The 24,005-nt window shown below is 42.6% G+C and overlaps 1 protein-coding gene across 2 annotated transcripts in view; it reads left to right on the top strand.

Moving 5' to 3' along the window:
• The first annotated feature begins 1,119 nt into the window (after nucleotides 1-1,119).
• LOC119862007 (nodal modulator 1) overlaps nucleotides 1,120-24,005 on the top strand; it is a 35,637-nt gene continuing 12,751 nt past the window's right edge. The window contains exons 1-19 of one of the 2 annotated variants that reach the window (XM_038417819.1): nucleotides 1,120-1,376; nucleotides 2,742-2,831; nucleotides 3,483-3,528; nucleotides 5,681-5,781; nucleotides 5,892-5,998; nucleotides 6,210-6,282; nucleotides 6,918-7,070; nucleotides 8,102-8,239; nucleotides 9,758-9,847; nucleotides 10,551-10,656; nucleotides 11,094-11,244; nucleotides 11,714-11,891; nucleotides 13,174-13,315; nucleotides 14,381-14,512; nucleotides 15,280-15,416; nucleotides 16,319-16,406; nucleotides 20,421-20,484; nucleotides 21,450-21,545; nucleotides 23,673-23,882. In XM_038417819.1, the coding sequence (XP_038273747.1) occupies nucleotides 1,245-1,376; nucleotides 2,742-2,831; nucleotides 3,483-3,528; nucleotides 5,681-5,781; nucleotides 5,892-5,998; nucleotides 6,210-6,282; nucleotides 6,918-7,070; nucleotides 8,102-8,239; nucleotides 9,758-9,847; nucleotides 10,551-10,656; nucleotides 11,094-11,244; nucleotides 11,714-11,891; nucleotides 13,174-13,315; nucleotides 14,381-14,512; nucleotides 15,280-15,416; nucleotides 16,319-16,406; nucleotides 20,421-20,484; nucleotides 21,450-21,545; nucleotides 23,673-23,882 (2,234 nt within the window). In that variant the 5' untranslated portion in view covers nucleotides 1,120-1,244. The remainder of the gene's footprint in view (nucleotides 1,377-2,741; nucleotides 2,832-3,482; nucleotides 3,529-5,680; nucleotides 5,782-5,891; nucleotides 5,999-6,209; nucleotides 6,283-6,917; nucleotides 7,071-8,101; nucleotides 8,240-9,757; nucleotides 9,848-10,550; nucleotides 10,657-11,093; nucleotides 11,245-11,713; nucleotides 11,892-13,173; nucleotides 13,316-14,380; nucleotides 14,513-15,279; nucleotides 15,417-16,318; nucleotides 16,407-20,420; nucleotides 20,485-21,449; nucleotides 21,546-23,672; nucleotides 23,883-24,005) is intronic. The other variant, XM_038417818.2, reaches the window with a different exon arrangement.

Here is a 24,005-nt window from a genome sequence, read left to right as displayed (position 1 = left end):
TTTGGCCAAATCAGCTGTCAAGAATTATAACATTTAAAAACCAGTCAGAGAACACTTCAGTCTCTCTGGTCACTCGATTACAGACCTAAAAGTTGCAATTCTTCAACAAAAAACTTCAGAAACAGACTCCAACAAGAGACTGCTGAATTGGAATTAATTTGCAAACTGGACGCCATTACATTAGGCTTGAATAAAGACTGGGAGTGGATGTGTCATTACACAAAGTAAAACTATTTCCCCATGTTTATTCCCCCCTCCCCCCCACACACAGTGTTCCTCACATGTTCTTGTCAACTACTGGAAATAGCCCACCTTGATTATCACTACAAAAGTTTTTTTTTTTTTTTCCTCCCTCTCCTGCTGGTAATAGCTCACCTTACCTGATCACTCTCCTTACAGTGTGTATGGTAACACCCATTGTTTCATGTTCTCTGTGTATATTAATCTCCGCACTGTATTTTCCACTGCATGCATTGGATGAAGTGAGCTGTAGCTCAGGAAAGCTTATGCTCTAATAAATTTGTTAATCTCTCAGGTGCCACAAATCCTCCTTTTCTTTTTATGGATATAGACTAACAGGGCTGCTACTCTGAAACCTGTCATTAGTTTGGAGCCAGTTTTAGGGCTTGTTAGATATACTGATATGACAAAAGATACCACTTGTTTAGATTTCAGAGTAGCAGCCGTGTTAGTCTGTATTCGCAAAAACAAAAGGAGGACTTGTGGCACCTTAGAGACTAACAAATTTATTAGAGCATAAGCTTTCGTGAGCTACAGCTCATTTCAAGTGAGCTGTAGCTCACGAAAGCTTATGCTCTAATAAATTTGTTAGTCTCTAAGGTGCCACAAGTCCTCCTTTTCTTTTCACGTGTTTAGATACACTGATATGACAAAACCTTAGGCTGGGAGCTAGGGGTATAGGAACTGGGGGAGGAGGGAGAGGGGGTAAGCTTTTAGGAGTCTGGGATGGGACAGGGTATAGGAACTGGGGATATAGTAGGATCCTGGGGTGGAGGGGGATGGGGCAGATTATGGGATAGTCATGGGGGGCTGGGGCCGAGTCTGGGATCTCGGGTGTGGGAGCCCTCCAGGCCAGCAGATGGCAGCAGGCTGCGGTTTCAGCTCCTAGTCCGCGGCCCTTCGGGCCTTCTCCGCGCGCCGCCTGTCGCCGGGCCGGTAGAGCCTGGCCGCGGTGCGTGTCTCAGCGCCGCTCTGGTCCCGGCCCGCGTGGGCGGGCGGGCGGGATGCGGCGGGTCTGGGCGGCCGCGCTCTGCTGGGCCCTGTGCTGGGTCCTGGCGCGGGGCTCCGAGGACATCGTGGTGGGGTGCGGGGGCTTCGTCAAGTCCGACGTGGAGATCAGCTACTCCCTGATCGAGGTGAGCGGCCCGGGTCCCCGCAGAGACCCCGCCTCCGGGGCCTTCCCTGCCTGAGCCCCCCCCCCCCCAAGGGAGCCCTTCCCCCCCAGGGATCCTCCTCGCCCCCCAGCTGGGACCCCTCCCATAACGGAATTCCCCCCCCCCCCGGCCCCTAGCTGGCCTCACTCCCGGGCGGGGTCATTCCTCCCGGCTGTGTGGTTCCCCCAGGGGGCCCCCCCATGCCCAGCCGTGTGCCCCGTGCGTCCTCCACCACAGCCCCGGTTCTCCTCCGTTCCTGGGTCCCTCTCCTCTGTGCCCGGCTCGGAGAGCAGCTGGCACATGCCTTCCCTTTGCCCCACTCTCCGGGCAGCCAGGCCTCCACGGGAGGCAGCAGGGTCCGCCCATTGCCTGGGGTTGTGTGCGTGTGTCACGCTGGAGAGCCTGTATCTGAACTCGCCCAGAGTTGGAGGGCAGCTGGTTCAGGCCCATTTGTGGTTCGAACGGTGGGTGTTATCTGCCCATCTAGGTTTTTCCACGATCACCCAGCGCCCCTGTGTGTCAGCGCCTTGCAGGGAAAATAGTCCCGAAGTTGTTCCTCTCCCGAGTTAGCGTTAGGGTGTCTTGTGGAGTTGGAGGATGCGGATGTGTTTGGAAGGATCGTTACGATTCTTTTTCAGATGGGCTTGGTTGTCTTTAAATCCCACGCGTTTCCGCTGTCTTTAAGGTCTGTCTTACGTTGCAGAGAATTGTGGGGGTTTTAAGTCGCCTTTTAAAGGGAGGCTGTTGACTTAAAAATCAAACTTTGCCTGAATGTTTTTGCCCACCATAGTTAGTAAGATCTAATCTTATTTGAACCGACAGGCTACAGAGGTGATTTTTTTTTCCATTTTGTGCATTTGACAGCTTTTTGTGTTTAGCAGGGTTCATTGTTTTTTTTCCCTGAATAGTCAATTAATTTCCATTTTGTTTGTCGGTTTTGTATCACAATCGGGGAGAGAGAGAACAATTTAAAAAAAAAACACCCTAGGAAAATGTGATTGTAAAATCACAAAAGAGATTGCGTGGGAATTTGTGGATTTGTGTGAAACTACTTTAACTATTTTTTTATGTTGACTAGATTTCAAGTTGACAGTATTCCTTTAATGCATTTTCCTTCTAAGTTGGGTTCTTTTAAAAACATTCATCCATGTTTTCCCAAGTCTAAGATTCACCTTTTTGTGTGATTTTTATTTTATTTTTTTTCCCCCAGTAAATTTTCACTCTCTTATCCTCAGGGAACTGTGGGATGGCTTTGTGGTGCAAAATCCACTGGGAATTCCTCTTTCAGATTTCACTTACATGTGAATTTTTCAGAGACAACTTTTCATCTTTTTCTGTTTCTTGTAGATTAAATTATATACAAAGCATGGGACTCTGAAATACCAAACAGATTGTGCCCCAAATAATGGCTACTTCATGATTCCCTTATACGATAAGGTAAGAAGCCAGAGTTGTTGTGCTCTCTCTACCATGCAGTAGCATAACGGGCTAATTTAGCATTCAGTCCTGTTTTCAGAATGAAATGTCTTTTTAGAGTTTGATGCAAAGTTACACTGGGAAAGCTAATGCTTACATTGGAAAAAAAAATGGAAATCGACTTCAAATGTTCTAGTAATAGCTTAATGTTTTTTTTAAAATTAAATTATCTGAATTAACAAAAAATACCCCCCTTCTCCTCATAATTTGGAGGCTTTCAGATTTCTAGTGTTTAGGCCCTAATCCTACAATGAGCACTGCACAGGCAGACCCCCTGAGTGCCTGTCATACCCTGTTGACTTCGGTGGGGTTCTGCCTGGATATATGGGCCTATCTGCATGGAGCTCATGACAGGACTGTGGTTTTGGTTTCTTTCATAGGCCTCCTGGGGGTAATGTCACTGAAATGGAAGTCCCTGTTGAGAGAGGCCCCTGACCTATTTCCTGAATGGTGATACTCAAGCAATCACGGGGATTTTGAAAATAATGCTTTGGATTTTTTTAATGTGTTCTTGAATACTCTCTGAAACATTGAAACTATGCACTGAATGTTTTTCTTTAAGCTAGCTGATTCCATTTAAATCAGCAGATCCTCATTATGCTCTTTTTCTAGGGGGATTTTGTTCTTAAGATTGAGCCACCTCTTGGCTGGAGTTTTGGTGAGTACTTGGTCTGCTGTAGAAATGGTGCAATTGCATATGCAGCTGTTCCACTGCCTCCTTTAGACTGGCTCTGATTTGTAGGCTGGAAAAAGCAATTGTTTTAAATGAGCTAAGCTCTACTTAGGTATGTCCTAGTTATGGTTTAAATGTCTAAAATGTACCTTTCTGTGAAAATTAGTTTGGTTTCATCCCAATCCTTATTGTTCACATAACAAAAACCACCAATTGGACATTCTGGTCACCTGTACAGGCTAAGCCTAGAACTGCTTTAGGAGGGTGGGGTTATGGATGGAAAGTAGAATGGTCAGGGGAATAGGGTATTTTTTTTTTTGGGTGGTTTGCCTTGGCTAAGGATTAGGCTGCTGGATTTGTTACATTTTGCATTGGTTGAAATGTGTGGACTGTATAGGCCTGACTTTCAGAAATGCTGAGTGCACATCAATTAACTGAAGTCAATAGGAGCTGTGGATGCTCTGTACTTTTGAAAAACAGACCATGTCTTTTTTTAAAGATGTTAGAAATGTCTAGAGGTTGGGATAGGAGCTTCTTATTTATATATAAATAAATGATAATAGGGCAGTTGTGAGTGCATTGGCAGAAATAGTGACCATTTTAGAGTGTTTGTGTCAACTTGAATGTGTTCAGTGTGTCCTGAAACTCTTTTAAAGCTTAACTGTAGAAAGAGAGGACTACAGAACACTAACACGTAATGTGTTTTTAGTTCTAGTTTATAAAGATGTTACTCTTCCTGCTTCCTGGAAGAAAAATTTCCCAGAAGACACAGAGATCTTTCATTTTATAGAATTAAGGTGCATGGAGTTTTGGAGCTTGTAATAGAAGTTTGAATGAGTTGTGGGTGGGGGAAGGGGCTCATGAGGCTCTTACTATGGGCCTCGCTTTGGGGTGGTTACTGCTATGAACTCCTTCAAATGTTGAAAATGGCTGCTGCAATATTGGCACTCCAGTGAAACACTGAATTGTAGGTTGAAGAATGAACATAGAAACTAGCATTAAGGATTTTCAGTAAACAAAATAAGTTTGGTTTTCCTAATTAAATATCTTGCTATCTAAAATACTCCCAGACTAAAGCTCCAGCCACAAGACTTTTCCCTTTTACCACATTATAGGAAAACGTGTACATTGACTTTAACTGTATTCCACTGAAGAAACGCAAGTTGCTAGATGGGGGAGGGAAGAAGACCTACTAGCTTGATTCTAATGTGTCTGTGAGGTGGATATTTTCAAGGCAACCTCAAGTGGTTGACAATGGCAGGTCCTTATATTCCAGCACCTCTCTAATTAGAACGTTTTATGACTTCATTATTCAGTCCCTTGTTTCTGAGAAGCCAACCCTTTAAATGATTTGCTTTTTAAAGAAGCTTACAACATTTCAGTAAATACAATCAAACAGTAAAAATAGTGTACGAAATAATGAGGCTATTCACTCATTTGCCCGGGGAAAGTAACTTTTTGATTGGTGAGTCAAACATCAGTAGTTTCTTCAGATGGTAAGGGTTGGCAAGCTGATATTGTGCTTGGGCTAGTAAATTTCCATTTCATTTTTCAGAGTAGCAGCCGTGTTAGTCTGTATTCGCAAAAAGAAAAGGAGTACTTGTGGCACCTTAGAGACTAACAAATTTATTAGAGCATAAGCTTTCGTGAGCTACAGCTCACTTCATCGGATGCATTTGGTGGAAAAAACAGAGGAGAGATTTATATACACACACACAGAGAACATGAAACAATGGGTTTATCATACACACTGTAAGGAGAGTGATCACTTAAGATAAGCCATCACCAGCAGCAGGGGGGGGAAAGGAGGAAAACCTTCCATGGTGACAAGCAGGTAGGCTAATTCCAGCAGTTAACAAGAATATCAGAGGAACAGTGGGGGGTGGGGTGGGAGGGAGAAATACCATGGGGAAATAGTTTTACTTTGTGTAATGACTCATCCATTCCCAGTCTCTATTCAAGCCTAAGTTAATTGTATCCAGTTTGCAAATTAATTCCAATTCAGCAGTCTCTCGTTGGAGTCTGTTTTTGAAGCTTTTTTGTTGAATTTCCATTATGATTCTGCAAAGCTGCAGTAAGATAGACCCACAATTCCCATGTCACTAATGTAGTTTGCAATTTCATTTTTTTTTCCCAGAGCCAACTAGTGTGGATATCCACGTAGATGGTGTTAATGACATTTGCACAAAAGGAGGAGATATTAACTTTGTGTTTACAGGGTTTTCTGTGACTGGAAAGGTTAGACTTCTTTTATGTTCTTTTGCTACATCTCAGCTTAACAATGCATGTCTGTTTCATAGGAGCAGTACACTGCTGCTTGGCAAGTTACTGTTTGTTCCTCTTGACAGGTTCTCAGCAAGGGTCAAACATTAGGTCCTGCAGGAGTCCAGGTTGTATTGAGAAATCCTGGTACTGAAGTAAATATACAAGCTACTGTGACCCAAGCTGGAGGAAAGTGAGTTTTGTGTGCGCATGTGATTGATTGATTGATTAAGTTTATACTGCATTAGTAGATTTGGGAAGAAAATATTTTTAATTGTTTGGGATTCTTCCTAATGATTTTGGTTTTTTGCTTAAATATTTTTTCTAATGTGTGCCACTATCTGTTCGTTCTGTGAATGTGCTGGAAATGCTGAGAAAAAAATAACACATTTCATGTTGCACAGGTTTGCTTTTTTCAAAGTGCTTCCTGGAGAATATGAAATCTTTGCATCTCATCCTACCTGGACATTGAAAGAGGTTAGTGCCCAGAAAGCATTGGTAGAAGAGAGGTGACTTTCAGCTTATTGCTGGCGTATATCGATTAGTGCACCACTATGTTTTAAGTAATTAGGAATGAACATGAGAGAAGAGCTGAATCAGTGAAACAAGTTTAGATCAATATTTTTTGTAAATTTCACTTAGAGGGTGGTGGGAAACTGCCTTGTCGGGCTGGGCTTGAAAGGTACAGGGCTAGCAGGCTGAATGACTATGCATAATCAAAAATGCATGTGCAGAGCCCGCACCTTCCTACTTGTATTTGTAAACAGAAAGTTTGCAGTCCAGTCTTACGTTGGGATCGCCAGTGGGTGACCAGGCCTTTGTAGTAGTGATACTTGCTTCCCATGGACATCTGTCCATCCCAATCTCCTGTTAAAGCAACTGAATGGTGGTTTTTCAGTGGGGTCCTTTGTCTGACACATTGCTTGTTGCTGTGTTGTCACCTTCACCCTGAATAACGATGCTGTGGATTAGAAATCCTTTCTGAATATTATGTATGCAATTGCATCATTGTTTAGCTGTCTTGCTTTTGTTTAACGTTGTTGTCTTAGTGGTAGTTATAAAAGGCATCCTGTTATTTATTTGATTGCAATGTATCGGTTTCTACATTGCAGGCAAACACAATGGTGAGAGTGACCAATTCCAATGCCTATGCGGCTGGCCCTCTAGTCGTTGCTGGCTACAATGTTTCAGGCTCTGTGCGGAGTGATGGGGAACCCATGAAAGGGGTCATGTTTCTTCTTTTCTCCTCCTCAGTCACCAAAGAGGTAGTGTAAGATCAGACACGTATTAATAATAAGGATGTAAATGGAGAACATTTGTAGTTTGATAATGAATAATGCTCCTTTAATTTTGCAAAAAGGCCTTGATTTTATGAACACGTCTGCATGTGCTTAACTTTACTCACATGAGCTCAGTGAGATTGAGCATGTGCATGAGCTCTAAGGTTGCAGTACATATAAAACTAAGTGTTCGTGTTTATGTCAGAGTCATAAGATTTTTGTTGGGAGGGCAGGGAGCGGGATTTAACCCCCTACATTTTTCTTAAGTCATATATGTCCAGTTACCTGTCTCTGCATGCTAAACTCTGCGTGACAAATCTTGGGTTTCTCCAGCAACGCAAAAGCTCCACAGGGGTCAGGGAAGAACTTCTGGCACAGCATCGTGCAGTGCTAGGGTTTTTCATCTTTCTGTGAAGCATCAGATCCTGGCCTCAATTGGAGGCAGGATACCACACTTGATGGATCTTGATCTTGTCTTGTATGGCAACTCCAACACCACCCTCCTTCCCCCCCCCCCCCCATAGCATAGGACTAGGAAAACTTATGTTCTGGTTCAGAAAGCATTTTGTTCTTAAGTGTTTGTTTTCAAGTGCTTATCATTCTTTGAGGAGAAAAAAACCAAAACGCACCTCTAGCCTAAAATATTAATCCTGTCTACAGTATTACAAATAGTACTGTACAGACATGCGGTGCAGCTGTTAGATATTGAATTTCTTGATTCTTTTGCCTTTAATCTTGCTATCATATCATTTATATAGTTTTCTCTGGTGTGTAGACATTTTCAAACTCTGCCCCTAAAGCCACACGCAATTCTCCTGCCACATCTAAACATTTCTCCCCCCCCCCCCCCCAAAAAAAAAATGTGCACAAGAACTTGGGGTGCAAATTTGCAGATTTAATTTTAGAGGCTGCTTTTGAAAATCTGTCCCTTTGTATGAAGTGTAACTGTTTTTCTCCACTCAGGAGGATACAAAATGTATGGGAGAGAGAAATAATATTGCTTTTTATTTGCACAGGATATTATGGGCTGCAGCATTTCTCCAGTTGATGGGTTCCAAGCAAGAGATGAGTCTCTTTCCTATCTGTGCAGTGTTATATCAAAAGAGGATGGGTCTTTCACCTTCCTGTCTTTACCAAGTGGGGAATACACTGTGGTAGGTAACTAGAAAGTTCATTGCTTTTTTGTACACTAGATTGCTGTTGGGTTTCTTATTTTTTCTAAACCAGAATTCATAATTTTATAGCTGCCAAAACAATGCTAATGGAAGCTTTCTGAATTGGATGAAATAGCTGGAAAAGACCTGTGCAGTGTAAAAAGTTGGGCGCTGAAGTAAGTTGGGGTGGAAGAGCTATGCGATGTTGTTTCTGAGGCAGTGCTGATGAAGCAAATCAAGTTCTCATCTGGATAGCTCAGCCGGTCACAGACCACCCCTGAAGCTTGGCCTGGACTGGAAAGCTGTAGATAGCTGCTGATGGATTGCATCCTTAAAGTTCTCTTCTTCTTTAGTTCACTCACAACTCCTAATAAACATATTCACTATCAGCCAGGGAGGAAAAGTCCTTTGTAAGTCTTCTAATTAGGTCTCATGCTAGACCCGGTATAGAGCATTTTGGCATTGCAACCTGTAGAATTCTTGGAATGCACCATGCATCCATTCCCTTATCTTTTTCTAGTGGTGTAGAGGCACCTGCACTTGTGATTGCACTAACATTGTACTTTCCTGTCCGCATATATAAGTGAGGCAGCTGCATCAGTGCATTTGATCCTCCCATTGTAATCCCAAAGCGTCCCTGCCCACTGATCAGTGATTGTTCTGACAAGCATCTGTCACCTGCCAAGCCTCTCCCCCCTGGGGCACAGGCGGGTGAACTAAGCCATGAGCAGTCATGTGACTTGGGCGAGGTGTCCAGGGAGTCAGTGACAGAGTTGAAAAATAGGTTGCAGAAGTCCTGGCTGGTTCCCTCCTCTCACTGCTAGAAAGTGCGGAAATCCATTCTTTGTCTAAACCCTGGGAAATCTTCAGTGCCTCTTTGATTGTTGTCCACCCAAATAACTTCTTGAAGAGCTGTCGGACTGATGACTAGGGCAAGACCCATCTTAACTTGAGGGCAAATAGTGAGGAAATGACCCCCTTCTGTATTTCCTCTTTACAGTGGCTGCATGCTTTGTAGCTGGGTATGTTAGCGGGAATCTGCAAGCAGTTGCAATGAGACAGTCTTCTCAGTGTGTGCTGTAAATTGTCCTCTGCACAAGACACCAGGACTACCAGTGAAAATATTTTGGCTTGAATGCCAGCTTTTTAGAACAGAGTATAACATTTATATAACCATTTATATTTGCTGTTCTTGACAATGTGGACAACGCTTACCAATTCCCTGCCATGTGTGATTGCGTGAGAGTCTTACGATGGAGCTTGGGCTGCCTGATTTAATTTCTCCTCTGTTATGCTTAAATATAAGTCTGCCACACCAAAAACATTCTGAAAGGTTAACTCATTCCATGCCACCATCCCTCTGAATTATTTCTCCAGCAAATTTTCAACTCCATTTCAGAAAGGCAACAAGGGGTTCCAGCTTTGTGCAGCATAACTTTGTCTAATGTTCCACATAGAACACCATGCCTTGATTATACCACAGCTGTTTAAGACTCAAGGAAATGCATCTTCTTCCAGATACCATTCTACAGGGGAGAGAGAATTACTTTTGATGTTGCTCCATCTAGACTGGACTTCTCAGTAGAACATGACAGTCTGAAAATTGAGGTAAGGGGTTAATTTCAGATATTCACAGAGGAAAAACTTCCCTGTAAAGTTATACCTATAACAACTGAGTTTTTTTTTTTTTTTTTAATAGTAAAAAGCAGATTTGTACCACCAGAGTTTTCTTCTTAATGATCAGTGTTAAGCAAATTCCTAATGCATATTAGGGTAGGAAGCAAACTGTAGAATATGTAATCTGATAATGGGGGAGGATCAGGCACATTTCATGTCCCAACGCTCTGACATGGTGCTTTGACACTTGAGGCTGGTTTTAAAGAAAAAATCCTACAGATCAGTGAACTTGTTCTCTCCCTTTTGCAGTTGCACACTAACCTTTTAAATTAGTTATGTGAGCTCCTTAGATGGTAAACTCTTTGGGCAGGGACTGTCATTTTGCTCGGTGTTTGTACAGAGCCTAGTGTAGTGAGTCCTGCTCCATGACTTAGAGGCACTACAATAGTAAAAGAATGAACTGAAAGCCATCCTGCTCCTACAGTTGTTGATATAAGTTGCTTTGATTTTGATCTGAATTTATGTAGCAAACACATCAGAGAGATTTAGTTCCAAAAGTGAAAATAAATTTTTCTTTCTAAATTTCCTGTGTTTAAAAACAATCTGTTCTGTATGCCCTAACTACACATGTACAGCCAAACACTGTTATATGGTGGATACAAATGTTAAACTATTTTTTTTTTCTCCCCAACAGCCTGTTTTCCATGTAATGGGCTTCTCGGTCACAGGCAGGGTATTGAATGGCCCTGAAGGAGAAGGTGTTGCTGATGCTATTGTGACACTGAATGACCAAATTAAAGGTGCACAGTGATCTTGACCTGTGGTGCTATGGGGAAATCTAAACTATGGGAATAGGGCCTGAGATTGAACTAAAGACTAGAGGGCAATAAGATACTTTCATTGTGGTTTATTTGGCAAGTTAAAGGGATTTTCAGTTGCTGGATTAATTTTCCATTTGCGGTCTGTTATGAGAACAATAGCGCTGTAATCGTATTGTTTTGCTTTTCTAAAGTTTTGTCACAATTTCTCTTTCAAACACTTGCCAAATCAAGGACAGAGCTGTAAGACGTAGAAACAAAAGCTGTATTAGTAAGAAACCCTTTAACTATTTCTTGCCCCACAATGCTCATTAAAAGTAACCTGGAGTTTTGAAGACCATTTCAGAATTTTTTCTTAATGCGGACAAGAAAATACACTTTACACACCTTTTCCCCACTGTCTTGTCTTTTTGTTACAGTAAAAACAAAAGCTGATGGCTCTTTCCGCCTTGAAAACATAACAACAGGCACGTACACCATTCATGCACAGAAAGAGCACCTCTTCTTTGATACCATTACAGTGAAAATTGCACCAAACACACCACAGCTGGCTGACATCATAGCAACAGGGTGAGTATGATGTTAAGGGTAGAAATGTGAATCGATTTAAAAAAAACAAAACAAAACAGAAACAACCCTAACCTTTAATAGACAGATTGAGATTTTCAAAGTTTTGAGTGCATGATCTGTAGAACCAGAGGCATAGATACTACTTAGCATTGTGCTAAGAATGAGCTGTTGTAACCAAAGAGAAATGTGTTCAGTGTTTAGTTTTGGGAAACGCTTAGCTTATAATTGGATGTTGCAGTTCAATTTAAAACATACATGTTAGGCAGTAACTGCATGGTGACTCCATTAAGAATAAAGTTGATTATATAGTAACTTGCATTAATGCTACTGGATTCTCTTGTGGTAACTAAGAGAAGTACACTGCACTGCACTGAACATCTGTGATATTTCTTTTTTAATGGGGTTTGAATGCACACGTTTTACATGGCATCTGTGTGTTAGGGCTAATGGATGGCAATCTCATTTGTAGATTCAGTGTGTGTGGTCAGATCTCAGTAACTCGCTTCCCTGACACAATCAAACAGTTCAATAAATACAAGATAATCATGATGCCACAAGACAAGGACAAAGCATCTTTGGTTACAACAGAGACTGACCCTCATGGAGCGTTTTGTTTTAAGGCAAAATTGGGTACATACAGCATCCAGGTGAGAGCAAGCTTCAGTTTCTCCTTCTCCAGTGAAAAGCTGGATTATTTTCTAGATGCTAAAATATTGACTTTTTTGGAATGTTTTATTTTGTGTTTAAGAAGCTGAAAAGGTGTCTTCCCCAGTCCTTTTATCCCCTTTACAGTGGGCAAAACAATGTTTGCTGTATTCTAATGGAGTTGAAGTCCTGTACTCCTTTTTGCTTACAGCTGGCAAAAGTAGGAGACCAGACTACACAGGATGCATGTTGTTTTTTATCTGTGTCTTTGGTTTGAAATCCTGTCTGCCACTCCTTCTTTTCCTATTATATTACCATGTGAATGAAACTTGTCAGACAGCTTGTTGCATCTGCTTCTTCCTGCTCTCTATGGCCTTGTCTATGCTGGTGATGGTGTGTAGGGTATGTGTAGCTACATGCAGCAGCGAAAGGCTCTGGCAGCAGGGAGGCAGTGGGGAAAGGCTCCAGCAGTTCCCTGATTTCACTTTGACAGGGAAAGGCTTCAGCAGCAGGACACAACACTGCTAAATATAGCGGTATAGCTGTGAGAGGCACTACTTGGGTGTGCAGAGAGCTGTGTAGGGTACATATCCTAAGGTTTTGGTATGGCTTTACTTGCCGAAGCAGTACCTTACTGTCTACACTGCTATTTATACCTGTACTGGGGGAGAGCAGTGTATGTACTCTACACACCAGCATAAGTGTAGACATAGCCTAAGCATCTGCTTGCAATACGAGGCGCAACTAAGGCTGACACACACAGTGATTCCTTTCCAGCTGAGTGCTCGGGAACTTGCAGCTGTTTCCCACTGGAAAAGGATTAGGAAACATGCTGTAAGGAGATGGTTGGAGACTCATAGATACAGGCTGCCCTGATCCTCACAGAGTTGACGCTTACCAAAGTGGTGGTTCCTATCAGTTGCCACTTGTGGGATTGGCAGGTCATCAGGACTGAATTGTTGGGAGGGTTCCTGGCGCACAGGTATCCAGATGCTTTTAGGAGGCAGCTAGACTGGATAGTGTAAGAAAGAGAGGAAGCTTCCTTCCTTGCGTTTTCCCCAGGGTGTGGCCTCCCTCTCTCTTATCTGTGTCTCTGTAGAACTGTATATGTGTCGTAATGACCAGTGACTAATCCTGAAAAGCAAATGTACCGAAGAGCAAGTTCTGTTTTCTCTGAGATGTACAGTACATTTCCAGCCACTAACCCCTGACAAATGAATTGTGTGCAGTACAATTATTGTAGCATTTAAATAAAAGCCTCTGGTGCTGTGATGTACCCTGCAGGTAATCGTTCCGGAGGCTGAAAGTAGAGCAGGACTTGCTTTGAAACCCAAAATGTTCCCTGTGACTGTTGCAGACAGGCCAGTGATGGATGTGACTTTTTCTCAATTTCTAGCATCAGTTTTGGGGAAAATCTCCTGTTTGGGTAAGACCTGCCTTGAAAGTAAAAGCATGGGTGGTGACTTCTTAGCAGCATACATGGTCAGTGTGATATCCCTGCACCTGAGCAGAATATGAGCATTGTTATGATCAGTATTAGTTACCAATCTGCAGGCAGGGCTAACCCAAGTAAATGCTGACTTCTTACTGTTTGGCTCCAGGGGGTGCTTCGTGTTGTACAAAACACTGACGGAGATAATCTCTGCTCTGAAGACCTTACAGTCCAATAAGACTCTTCTTTGTTGGGCCATTGGGGTATCTTGATTAATAAAGCTATGTATGTACTTAAGTGTGTGCAGGATCAGGGGCTTTTTGTCTGTGTCCTGTACTGCACCAAACACACTAATAAGTGCTGGCAGTGTATCTTTTACCTTCTGTAGCCCCACCAGTTGATAGATAAGTCTTGATTGCAAGTGTGTATCTTTCTGGTGCAGGGATAGTGTATTGAATGTAAATGCTGCCACAAGAACAAACTTCGCAAATAGTTACTTGTGCACATGAGTGTTTGTAGGATCAAGGCCTAAGCCACCGACAAGCGTACTTACAGAGTACACTTGTTAGACTATGTCCCTGTTCCTCCTACTGGGGTCCCTCAAGCTGCACATGGTATCCTGAGGTTCCCCTTAAATCCCCCTCTCCCCCTACCCCCAGCAACTTCAGCAGAAAGGACTGGGGTCAGAACTCTGTGGAATTGGTCATAGATGCACCTAAATTGTTCCCCAGGGACTGAGCATTCTGTCTCGGCAGTGTTTCAAGGCCCTGCAACTTGTGTATAGAGGCTGAACCCAGGAGTCTAATCTGGGCCTCTGCTTGTCAGCTCCCAGTAGATCACAAGCTGGTCCCCAAGAATATATTGTGGTTTAATGAACTAAAACTCTCTAAAAAAAAAAAAAAAAAAATACAGCAAAGATTTGGTAAATGAGTGCCTAAGAAATAATCCCCTTAAAAGATTAATTTCCTGTAGTTATAGTACTCAGGAAGTGAAAAACAGGTTTGCTTTGCAAACTAGAAGTCATTGTAATTCCTTTGTCTGTCTTGCTTGTTTTCACAGACTCCTGTGGTGATCTGATGGTGGCTCTGCAGTCCGTGAGCCGCCAGGGAGAAAAGCGCAACCTCCAACTCTCTGCAAAGATGGACTCTGTGGCTTTCACATTTGAGAATGTGCTACCTGGCAAATACAAAAGTAGGGATTAGAGAGAATTTCTCAATACGCTAGTTCAGTAACTAAATTTGTAACTGTAATCTGCTTCCTTTCCTTAAACTGGCTCTAGTCCTTAAACTGACTGTACTACAGTATTTGCCTTACAAGTCAGATATACAGTGTTTGAGAGTAGTTGGAAAATATTACAAATAAATATCCTCAATTTTTCTTGCCGTTTTTATCCAACCCTGAAATCAATCTACAATCGACCCATGGGCTCTGGGAATGCAGGTCTGGATCTTTAGCTGGTTTAAATCAAAGGGCCGCTGACTTAAATGTAGCTATGCCAAAACTGATAGCATTGATCAGGCCCTAATTCTTCCACCTGTCACTCTCCCAACTCCTGTAGTAATTGAGTGACTATCATTAACAGCGTTTTAGAAACCCTTACCAGGCCACTGTAAAGTGTTTGCTCTCTGATATTTCCCTCTTAAACCTGGCACTGAAACAGTCTTATAAGGAGAAATTTTCTAGGCACCTTTGACAGTGTCACACCCACAATGAGATCAGGACATTGGAACAGCTTGGAGGTTTTGCTGTTCAGCTTTTCAGTTGCAAAATGTGCTTGGATTAGCAGTGATGCTGCATGGCTATGTGTTGCTGGTTAGGTTGCCCCAAACCTGTTGTCACATCTGTGGGCATGTTTTTGTTGGGGAGCAGAGTCATATAAGACATCCATGCAACAAGGACAACCTTTGTTCCCACCATTATAAATCATAAAGAGTTTCTCTGTCATGCATGTTTTCTAGTAAGCATTGTACATGAAGACTGGTGCTGGAAGAATAAATCTTTGGAGCTAGAAGTTCTGGAGGAAGATGTGTCTGGAATAGAATTCAGGCAGACTGGGTATATGCTGAGGTGTTCTCTTTCCCATGCAATTACACTGGTATGTACATGACACATTCTCTTACGTTTTCTTACAAACACAGTTGAACCCAGTCTGATGTGTATGCAGTTTGGAATCTCTGCAGTTATTCTCCTGTTTGAAAGCTCTGTCCAACGCATTTCACGGGTGTTAGAGTATTAGGTAGACTTGTGTGAAGGTCACTGGTAAGTGGAATCCCCCTGCCCTTTGCAAATGGCAGCAGCTTAGGTCTGTGTTAACCCATTCTCTCTTGATCACCGATCTGCAAGCACACTATCAGAGAGCCTGGGTTTGCAATGGGGAGCAAACCAATCAAGGCTTTTGCAAAGTGGGTGGTGAAGTTTTCCCAAAAAGTACACCATGGTCCTATGGCTAGAGCGGCCACATTTCAGAGGTTCTAGGCACTCTAGGATATGGTTACTTCGACTTGGGTCTGTGCACTTCGGTGTGGATGCCATATCCCTAGGTTTGAGCACGAGTTAGAAAAGGCTTAATGTAGGGTTAAAATTCAATGTAGATGATGCTCAAGTCCAGGGTTCCCTAACCATGGGTCCACTGACTTGTGTCCCACAAACCCTGGGTTTACATTGTAGTGTAGACATACCCATAGTTGCAGCGCAGGAATGGGAGTCAGGAGATCTGAGTTCTGTTCCCAGCTATGCTACTGACTTCATATGTGACAATGGCAAATGATCTCTCTTCCTGTCACTGCCCCTCTCCTCGGGATTCTAAAATAAGGACAATATTTAATTCACAAGAGTATTTAGGTTTAGAGCTCTGAGATTTGCCTCACTGCATTTGTAAAGGGCTTAGAGATCTTTGGTTGGAAACTGTTGTAAACGTGCTATAATTAGTATTTGCCATGTAAATACTGTTGTGTTGGTACCTGCTGATAATCTTTTGTATTGGGGTCCCTCATTCAGGAATTTTACCAGGATGGAAATGGACCAGAGAATGTTGGTGTTTATAACTTGTCCAAAGGAGTTAACCGATTCTGTCTTTCAAAGCCAGGTAGCTTCTTTATAATGTTGATTTTAAAACATTGGTGGAAGTTTAACATTTTTTAAGGTAACAAATCTTCTGGGGTCTCTCAAATCTCTGAGGGGTGTTTGCTATAGTCCTGTTCATATAGAAATACATTGTAAGGCTGATGAAGTCTCTCATACTATTTAGTTCTTCAGTTAGGGATAGTGTATTCTTCATAAACAAATTGAGGTCAGAAACTTTCATTGAATTGGATCAGAGCCACTGATCTTTGACCGGTTTCAGAGTAGCAGCCGTGTTACTCTGTATTCGCAAAAAGAAAAGGAGTACTTGTGGCACCTTAGAGACTAACAAATTTATTTGAGCATAAGCTTTTGTGAGCTACAGCTCACTTCTTCAGATGCATTCAGTGGAAAATACAGTGGGGAGATTTTTACACACACACACACACACACACACACACACACACACACACACACACACACACACACACACACACACACACACACACACACACACACACACACACACACACACACACACACACACACACACACACACACACACACACACACAGAGAGAGAGAGAGAACATGAAACAATGGGTATTACCATACACACTGTAAGGAGAGTGATCACTTAAGATGATCTATTACTAGCACGTAGGGAGGGTGTGGGGAAGGAAGAAAACCTTTTGTGGTGATAATCAAGGTGGGCCATTTCCAGCAGTTGACAAGAACATCTGAGGAACAGTGGGGGTGGGGGGGAAATAACATGGGGAAATAGTTTTACTTCCTGCCATCCACTCCCAGTCTCTATTCAAGCCTAAATTAATTGTATCCAGTTTGCAAATTAATTCCAATTCAGCAGTCTCTCATTGGAGTCTGTTTTTGAAGTTTTTTTGTTGAAGGATAGCCACCCTCAAGTCTGTAATCAAGTGACCGGAGAGATTGAAGTGTTCTCCGACTGGTTTTTGAATGTTATAATTCTTGATGTCTGATTTGTATCCATTTATTCTTTTACATAGAGACTGTCCAGTTTGACCAATGTACATGGCAGAGGGACATTGCTGGCACATGATGGCATATATCACATTAGTAGATGCGCAGGTGAAGGAGCCTCTGCTAGTGTGGCTGATGTGATTAGGCCCTATGATGGTGTCCCTGAATAGATATGTGGACAGAGTTGGCAACGGGCTTTTTGCAAGGATAGGTTCCTGGGTTAGTGTTTCTGTTGTGTGGTGTGTGGTTGCTGGCGAGTATTTGCTTCAGGTTGGGGGGCTGTCTGTAAGCAAGGACTGGCTTGTCTCCCAAGATCTGTGAGAGTGATGGGTCGTCCTTCAAGATAGGTTGTAGATCCTTGATGATGCGTTGGAGAGGTTTTAGTTGGGGGCTGAAGGTGATGGCTAGTGGCGTTCGGTTATTTTCTTTGTTGGGCCTGTCCTGTAGTAGGTGACTTCTGGGTACTCTTCTGGCTCTGACAGTCTGTTTCTTCACTTCAGCAGGTGCGTATTGTAGTTGTAAGAATGCTTGATAGAGAACTTGTAGGTGTTTGTCTCTGTCTGAGGGGTTGAAGAAAATGCGGTTGTATCGTAGGGCTTGGCTGTAGACAATGGATCGTGTGGTGTGATCTGGGTGAAAGCTGGAGGCATGTAGGTAGGAATAGCGGTCAGTAGGTTTCCGGTATAGGATGGTGTTTATGTGACCATTGCTTATTAGCACTGTAGTGTCCAGGAAGTGTATCTCTTGTGTGGACTGGTCCAGGCTGAGATTGATGGTGGGATGGAAATTGTTGAAATCGTGGTGGAATTCCTCAAAGGCTTCTTTTCCATGGGTCCAGATGATGAAGATGTCATCAGTGTAGCGCAAGTAGAGTAGGGGCATTAGGGGACGAGAGCTGAGGAAGTGTTGTTCTAAGTCAGCCATAAAAATGTCGGCATACTGTGGGGCCATGCGGGTACCCATCGCAGTGCCGCTGATTTGTAGGTATACATTGTCCCCAATTGTGAAATAGTTATGGGTGAGGACAAAGTCACAAAGTTCAGCCACCAGGTTAGCCGTGACAGTATCGGGGCTACTGTTCCTGACGGCTTGTAGTCCATCTTTGTGTGGAATGTTGGTGTAGAGGGCTTCTACATCCATAGTGGCTAGGATGGTGTTTTTAGGAAGATCACCAATGGATTGTAGTTTCCTCAGGAAGTCAGTGGTGTCTCAAAGATAGCTGGGGGTGCTGGTAGTGTAGGGCCTGAGGAGGGAGTCTACATAGCCAGACAGGGTGCTGTCAGGGTGCCAATGCCTGAGATGATGGGGCATCCAGGATTTCCAGGTTTATGGATCTTGGGTAGCAGATAGAATACCCCAGGTCGGGGTTCCAGGGGTGTGACTGAGCGGATTTGTTCTTGTGCTTTTTCAGGGAGTTTCTTGAGCAAATGCTGTAGTTTCTTTTGGTAACCCTCAGTGGGATCAGAGGGTAATGGCTTGTAGAAAGTGGTGTTGGAGAGCTGCCTAGTGGCCTCTTGATCATATTCCGACTTATTCATGATGACAACAGCACCTCCTTTGTCAGTCTTTTTGATTATGATGTCAGAGTTGTTTCTGAGGCTGTGGATGGCATTGTGTTCTGCACGGCTGAGGTTATGGGGCAAGTGATGCTGCTTTTCCACAATTTCAGCCTGTGCACGTCGGCGGAAGCACTCTATGTAGAAGTCCAGTCTGTTGTTTCAACCTTCAGGAGGAGTCCACCCAGAATCCTTCTTTTTGTAGTGTTGTTAGGAAGGTCTCTGTGGGTTAGTATGTTGTTCAGAGGTGTGTTGGAAATATTCCTTCAGTTGGAGACGTTGAAAATAGGATTCTAGGTCACCAGAGAACTGTATCATGTTCGTGGGGGTGGAGGGGCAAAAGGAGAGGCCCCGTGATAGGACAGATTCTTCTGCTGGGCTAAGAGTATAGTTGGATAGATTAACAATATTGCTGGGTGGGTTAAGGGAACCACCTTTGTGGCCCCTTGTGGCATGTAGTAGTTTAATAGTTTTAGTGTCCTTTTTCTTTTGTAGAGAAGCAAAGTGGGTGTTGTAAATGGCTTGTCTACTTTTTGTAAAGTCCAGCCATGAGGAAGTTTTTGTGGAAGGTTGTTTTTTATGAGAGTATCCAGTTTTGAGAGCTCATTCTTAATCTTTCCCTGTTTGCTGTAGAGGATGTTGAGCAGGTGGTTCTGCAGTTTCTTTGAGAGTGTGTGACACAAGCTGTCAGCATAGTCTGTGTGGTATGTAGATTGTAATGGATTTTTTACCTTCAGTCCTTTTGGTATGATGTCCATCTGTTTGCATTTGGAAAGGAAGATGATGTCTGTCTGTATCTGTACGAGTTTTTTCATGAAGTTGATAGATTTCCACTCCATACAGCTTTGACCATTTACATTCATATATTTGTTCATAACTGGGCTTTCCCTTACTAGAATGTGACATCACAAATCCCATAGGTCTCATCGCAATCCAGGGTTCCTTCTGGGATAGGTTTGAAATAGAAGATACCAAAGATTTTTCAAAGCAGAAAAAGGAACTTCAGAAAGTTTGATTTAAAGCTTTTCTGTGCTGAATGCCCTGATAGCCTGATTAGCAGGGACATCAACACACAACTCTGCGTTTAACTCAGTGTTGGGCCTTGATCTTCAGTTGTCTTATTGATACTGCAGTGGTCAGTAACCAATTGGAGACTGGTCACCTTAAGGGTTACAAGTAACCCTGTTCAGTTTGTGTCCACACAAGTATCACAACAGAATGTGCATGTCCCCACCTGCCATGCTGCCTAATTTTGTTTGTATCAGTGTAGTCTGGGAAAATCTGGGAACTAGCCCATAGTGCCTCTCTAGTGACTGATATTCAAGTGAGATAAAACAATTTGTTAGTGCCCACAGAAGGGGTCGCACTGATTTAACTAACTGCTTTAAATGGCGCAATTTTGATTATAAGCTGTCCTTAGAATCCTGCTGAATATTAACATAAAAAACTTCAATCTTTTCAATGCTTCTGTCTTTGACTCTTCAGGTGTGTATGAAGTGACCCCACGTTCCTGTCACCGGTTTGAGCACGAGTACTACACTTATGACACGTAAGAACAAATGTTACCCAATGCATTTGACATGCATCTTTCATAATACGCTTTCAAGATGCTTTCCTCACCAGGGACTTTCATCAAATCAAGCTTAAAATGTTGACAGAGAGTCATTTTAACCAGTAGAGGGAGTCCTTATCACAACAATGTTAGAAAGAGGCGAGACACATTCATGTTCATTAGATATGGCCAAAAACTTGCCTCATCCATATTTTAAAACTAGTAAGCTTTCAAAATGTTTTTGTCATTTTTAAATTGATATTTTTCACAGCTTTGTTTCTCTGAATAACTATTTTTTTTCTTTGTAACAAACATCAAAATGGCTTTTTACATAGAACATTGATCACTTGTCAGGATTGGCATGCAAAAGATTTGTAACAAAGTGCACGAGAAGACGAATTGCACTCTGTGTAACTACCCCCATAGTGTTGTGACTAAATTCCAGCCATAGTAGTTGCATTCTACCTCCATTGCTTTTGCCTGCTGTCATTATTGAATAAAGTATTCACCTTAAACTGCTGTTGTGTAATGGTGAGCTACCCGAGCTGGTTGTACCTGGCTGGTGGGTGGAGTAGTTTTACTCTTGTATTCCACTCGCATCCAGAGATACTAACCAAGAGCGGGACTCCATTGTGCGAACGCATAGTGGGAGACCTTGGTCCCAAGAGCATACAGTTGAAATAGACGAGACAGACAAAGATTGGAAGGAGGAGCAGAGGCCCAGAGTAAAGCAGTGACTTGCCCAAGGTTCTAGAACAGATCAGTGACAGCACTGTGAATAGACTTCCAGACCAGTGTCCTATTAGCTAGACCACGCTGCCTTTCCTATATTAACTTGTATTTCTAAGTTTGTAAAGTGAATGGGACTTTTGGGGGAAAATTCAGCTAAATGAGATGCTTTTGTTTCAGTTTTTTAAAAGGGGGAGATACTTAGTTCACCTCTTTGCTGCTTTGATTTTCAGGTCTTCTCCCAGTATTCTGACACTCACTGCAGTTCGACACCATGTCCTGGGAACAATAACAACAGATAAACTGATGGAGGTGACTGTTACGATTAAGTAAGAACAAAGAAATCTTGGGGTAAAAAAAGGACATCTATTGCATAAAGTTTTATTCAGCTTTTTAATACTGCAGTCTCTAGCACAGCAGTGTGACTGCTTCTTGAGTGATCCCACTTCTAGCCACAGAATTCTTGAGTGGCAGGTCGTGCTGTGTGCTTAGGATTCTCTATGGATGTATAAGTGTTTCTTGATTGTTTTGAACGTTATCTCCTGATTTCCATTTAGCTCCTTTATACTTATTTGTACCAGGGTAAAAAAAACCTGGATTATGTTTTTCCAAGAATTCATATTTTTAGTGACTTGCCCCTTAGCTGGAATCTAAAGGGGAATCGACGTATTAGCCTGTTCTGAACTCTCTAATCCTGGGATCTGTTTTTCTCTTTTAGTACTTCAAAGAGAGAGTCTTCTGTTTTAGAGGCCTGTTACTGATGTAAAGAGGGCTATAAAAAGAGAACCATGCAGAGTGATTACACACTCTGTGTAATCTGTGCTCATTTATGTTCAGCTAAACACACAGCGCACAAGGGAGCACTGATTTGTGAACACTTATAATTGTCTGAGTTGCCAAATCTCGCTGGATGAGGCTGCTAATGATCAGAGCTTTACTAGAGCTTTGCTGATATTCACATGTTCTAGACTGGGGTTCTTAGGCTTTCTTATAGTATGGAAATCATCTTAACAGAGAGTACTTTTCCCTGCAGGGCCCCATCTCTCTTAGTATAACAAGCCTGTGGCAGCTATAGCAACTACTAACATGGAAGAGTAACAGCAAAGAATTGTTAGCTTTTTAAAATACAGTTCTTAGCAGCCACAAACAAGGAGATACAATACCATGCAACCAGCCAGCTCGCCATAGACCACCAGCAAATGCTCTTCAGACTGCTGCTGCTGGTCCACAGAACATGTCTGCTCTAGTCTGTTCCAAGCTTTCTGGCCAAAGTGCCTTTTATGAAATGAAGGAAAACTGTGTCCCAGATCTTAAAAGGACAGTTCTTTATGTTAAAAACCATCTCTTTGTTTTAACAATTCCTACTTCCTGGGATCTGAAGCATGGGCAAGACTACTATAATGGAACTAAATGTAAAAGAAGGAATTGACTTTTCACAGTTATGATTCGCTTTTTCCGATGTATATTTTCTTCAGCTTGGAAAATAAAATTAGATTAGCCAGCTCAGCTTTCAGGTTCTAGCTCATTTTCCCCGAGGGAATGATCATATAGTGCTGTGTCTAGTTCAAAAGCACCACCATATGCACCCAGAATGCTGTATAAACGTTAATGCTACAGTGTTTGGGATTCAGATGCTGTAGGGGGTTGTATTGTTGTTTAAATATATAGAAACGTTTCTATTGATTTTAATTTCTGCCAAGTTTGTTTTCACAACTTGAACTGGGGGCCAGACCTGACTTGAAACGTTGTTTTTGTTTATGAAGACTAGTTACTTGAAGTTATTGGAGCATAACGATGAAGTGGGTATTCACCCACGAAAGTTTATACTGCAATACGTCTGTTAGTCTATAAGGTGCCACAGGACTCTTTGCTACTTTTATAGATCCAGACTAATATGGCTACCACTCTGATACTTGAAGTTACTTTCCTTCAGCATCAGCATTTGGTCCCCTTGATTTTAGTTTTTGTAGCTATTTTGGCCATGCACGCTTTGCACCTCTAAGCAGGGCTCTCACTAAGGTTTTTAAAGATTCAGAGCACTGGCAAATGAAATATGCGCTCTCACAGGCTTGCATTTATTCTGTGTAACTGAGCTGCTCTGGTCAAGTAGCTTCAAAATGTGAAGCCTCAATCTTTCCGCATTATAGAGTAAACCAGGCAATTTTTCTCTCGGCCAAGTTGGTGGTAGGCTTTCTGTGTCTTCTGTGAACATGCATGTCTAGGACTAGCTGGCTGGTATGTGGGAGGGAAGTTGGTTCTGCTTTTGAAGTTGCTTTAGTTTTGCTTATACTTGGAATAGGTAGGAGCCTCAAAGAAGGATGGAAAAAAGAAAATGAGGGAACTGGAGAGATTTGAGCAATGTGGAACAAGGAGAGAGGCTTGTGTCATTGCAGATGTAACAAGCACATGGCCTCAATTCCAAAGAGACTGTTTCGTTTTTCCATTTCCACTTTCAGGTCTTCAGTTGACAGTGAACCTGACTTAGTTCTAGGACCCCTGAAGTCACTGCAAGAGTTGCGTAGAGAGCAACAGCTGGCAGAAATTGAGGCTCGCAGACAGGAGAGAGAAAAGAAGGGTCAGGAAGAGGAAGGAACAAAGCCACCAGTACAAGAAATGGTGGAGGAACTTCAAGGACCATTCTCATATGAATTTTCGTATTGGGCAAGGTACTATGGCGCACAGATGTGCAGCACCATTTTCTTGGTGCTATTGTCTAATGTTATGTAACTTGTGTCCTCCCACACTGTGTGTGCACCACTGTCATCTGGGTGGAACGTGTCCAAGCTACT

Source organism: Dermochelys coriacea, chromosome 10 (assembly GCF_009764565.3).
Source record: "Dermochelys coriacea isolate rDerCor1 chromosome 10, rDerCor1.pri.v4, whole genome shotgun sequence".
Classification (NCBI taxonomy): Eukaryota; Metazoa; Chordata; order Testudines; family Dermochelyidae; genus Dermochelys; species Dermochelys coriacea.
This window is presented reverse-complemented; position numbering and strand designations above follow the sequence as displayed.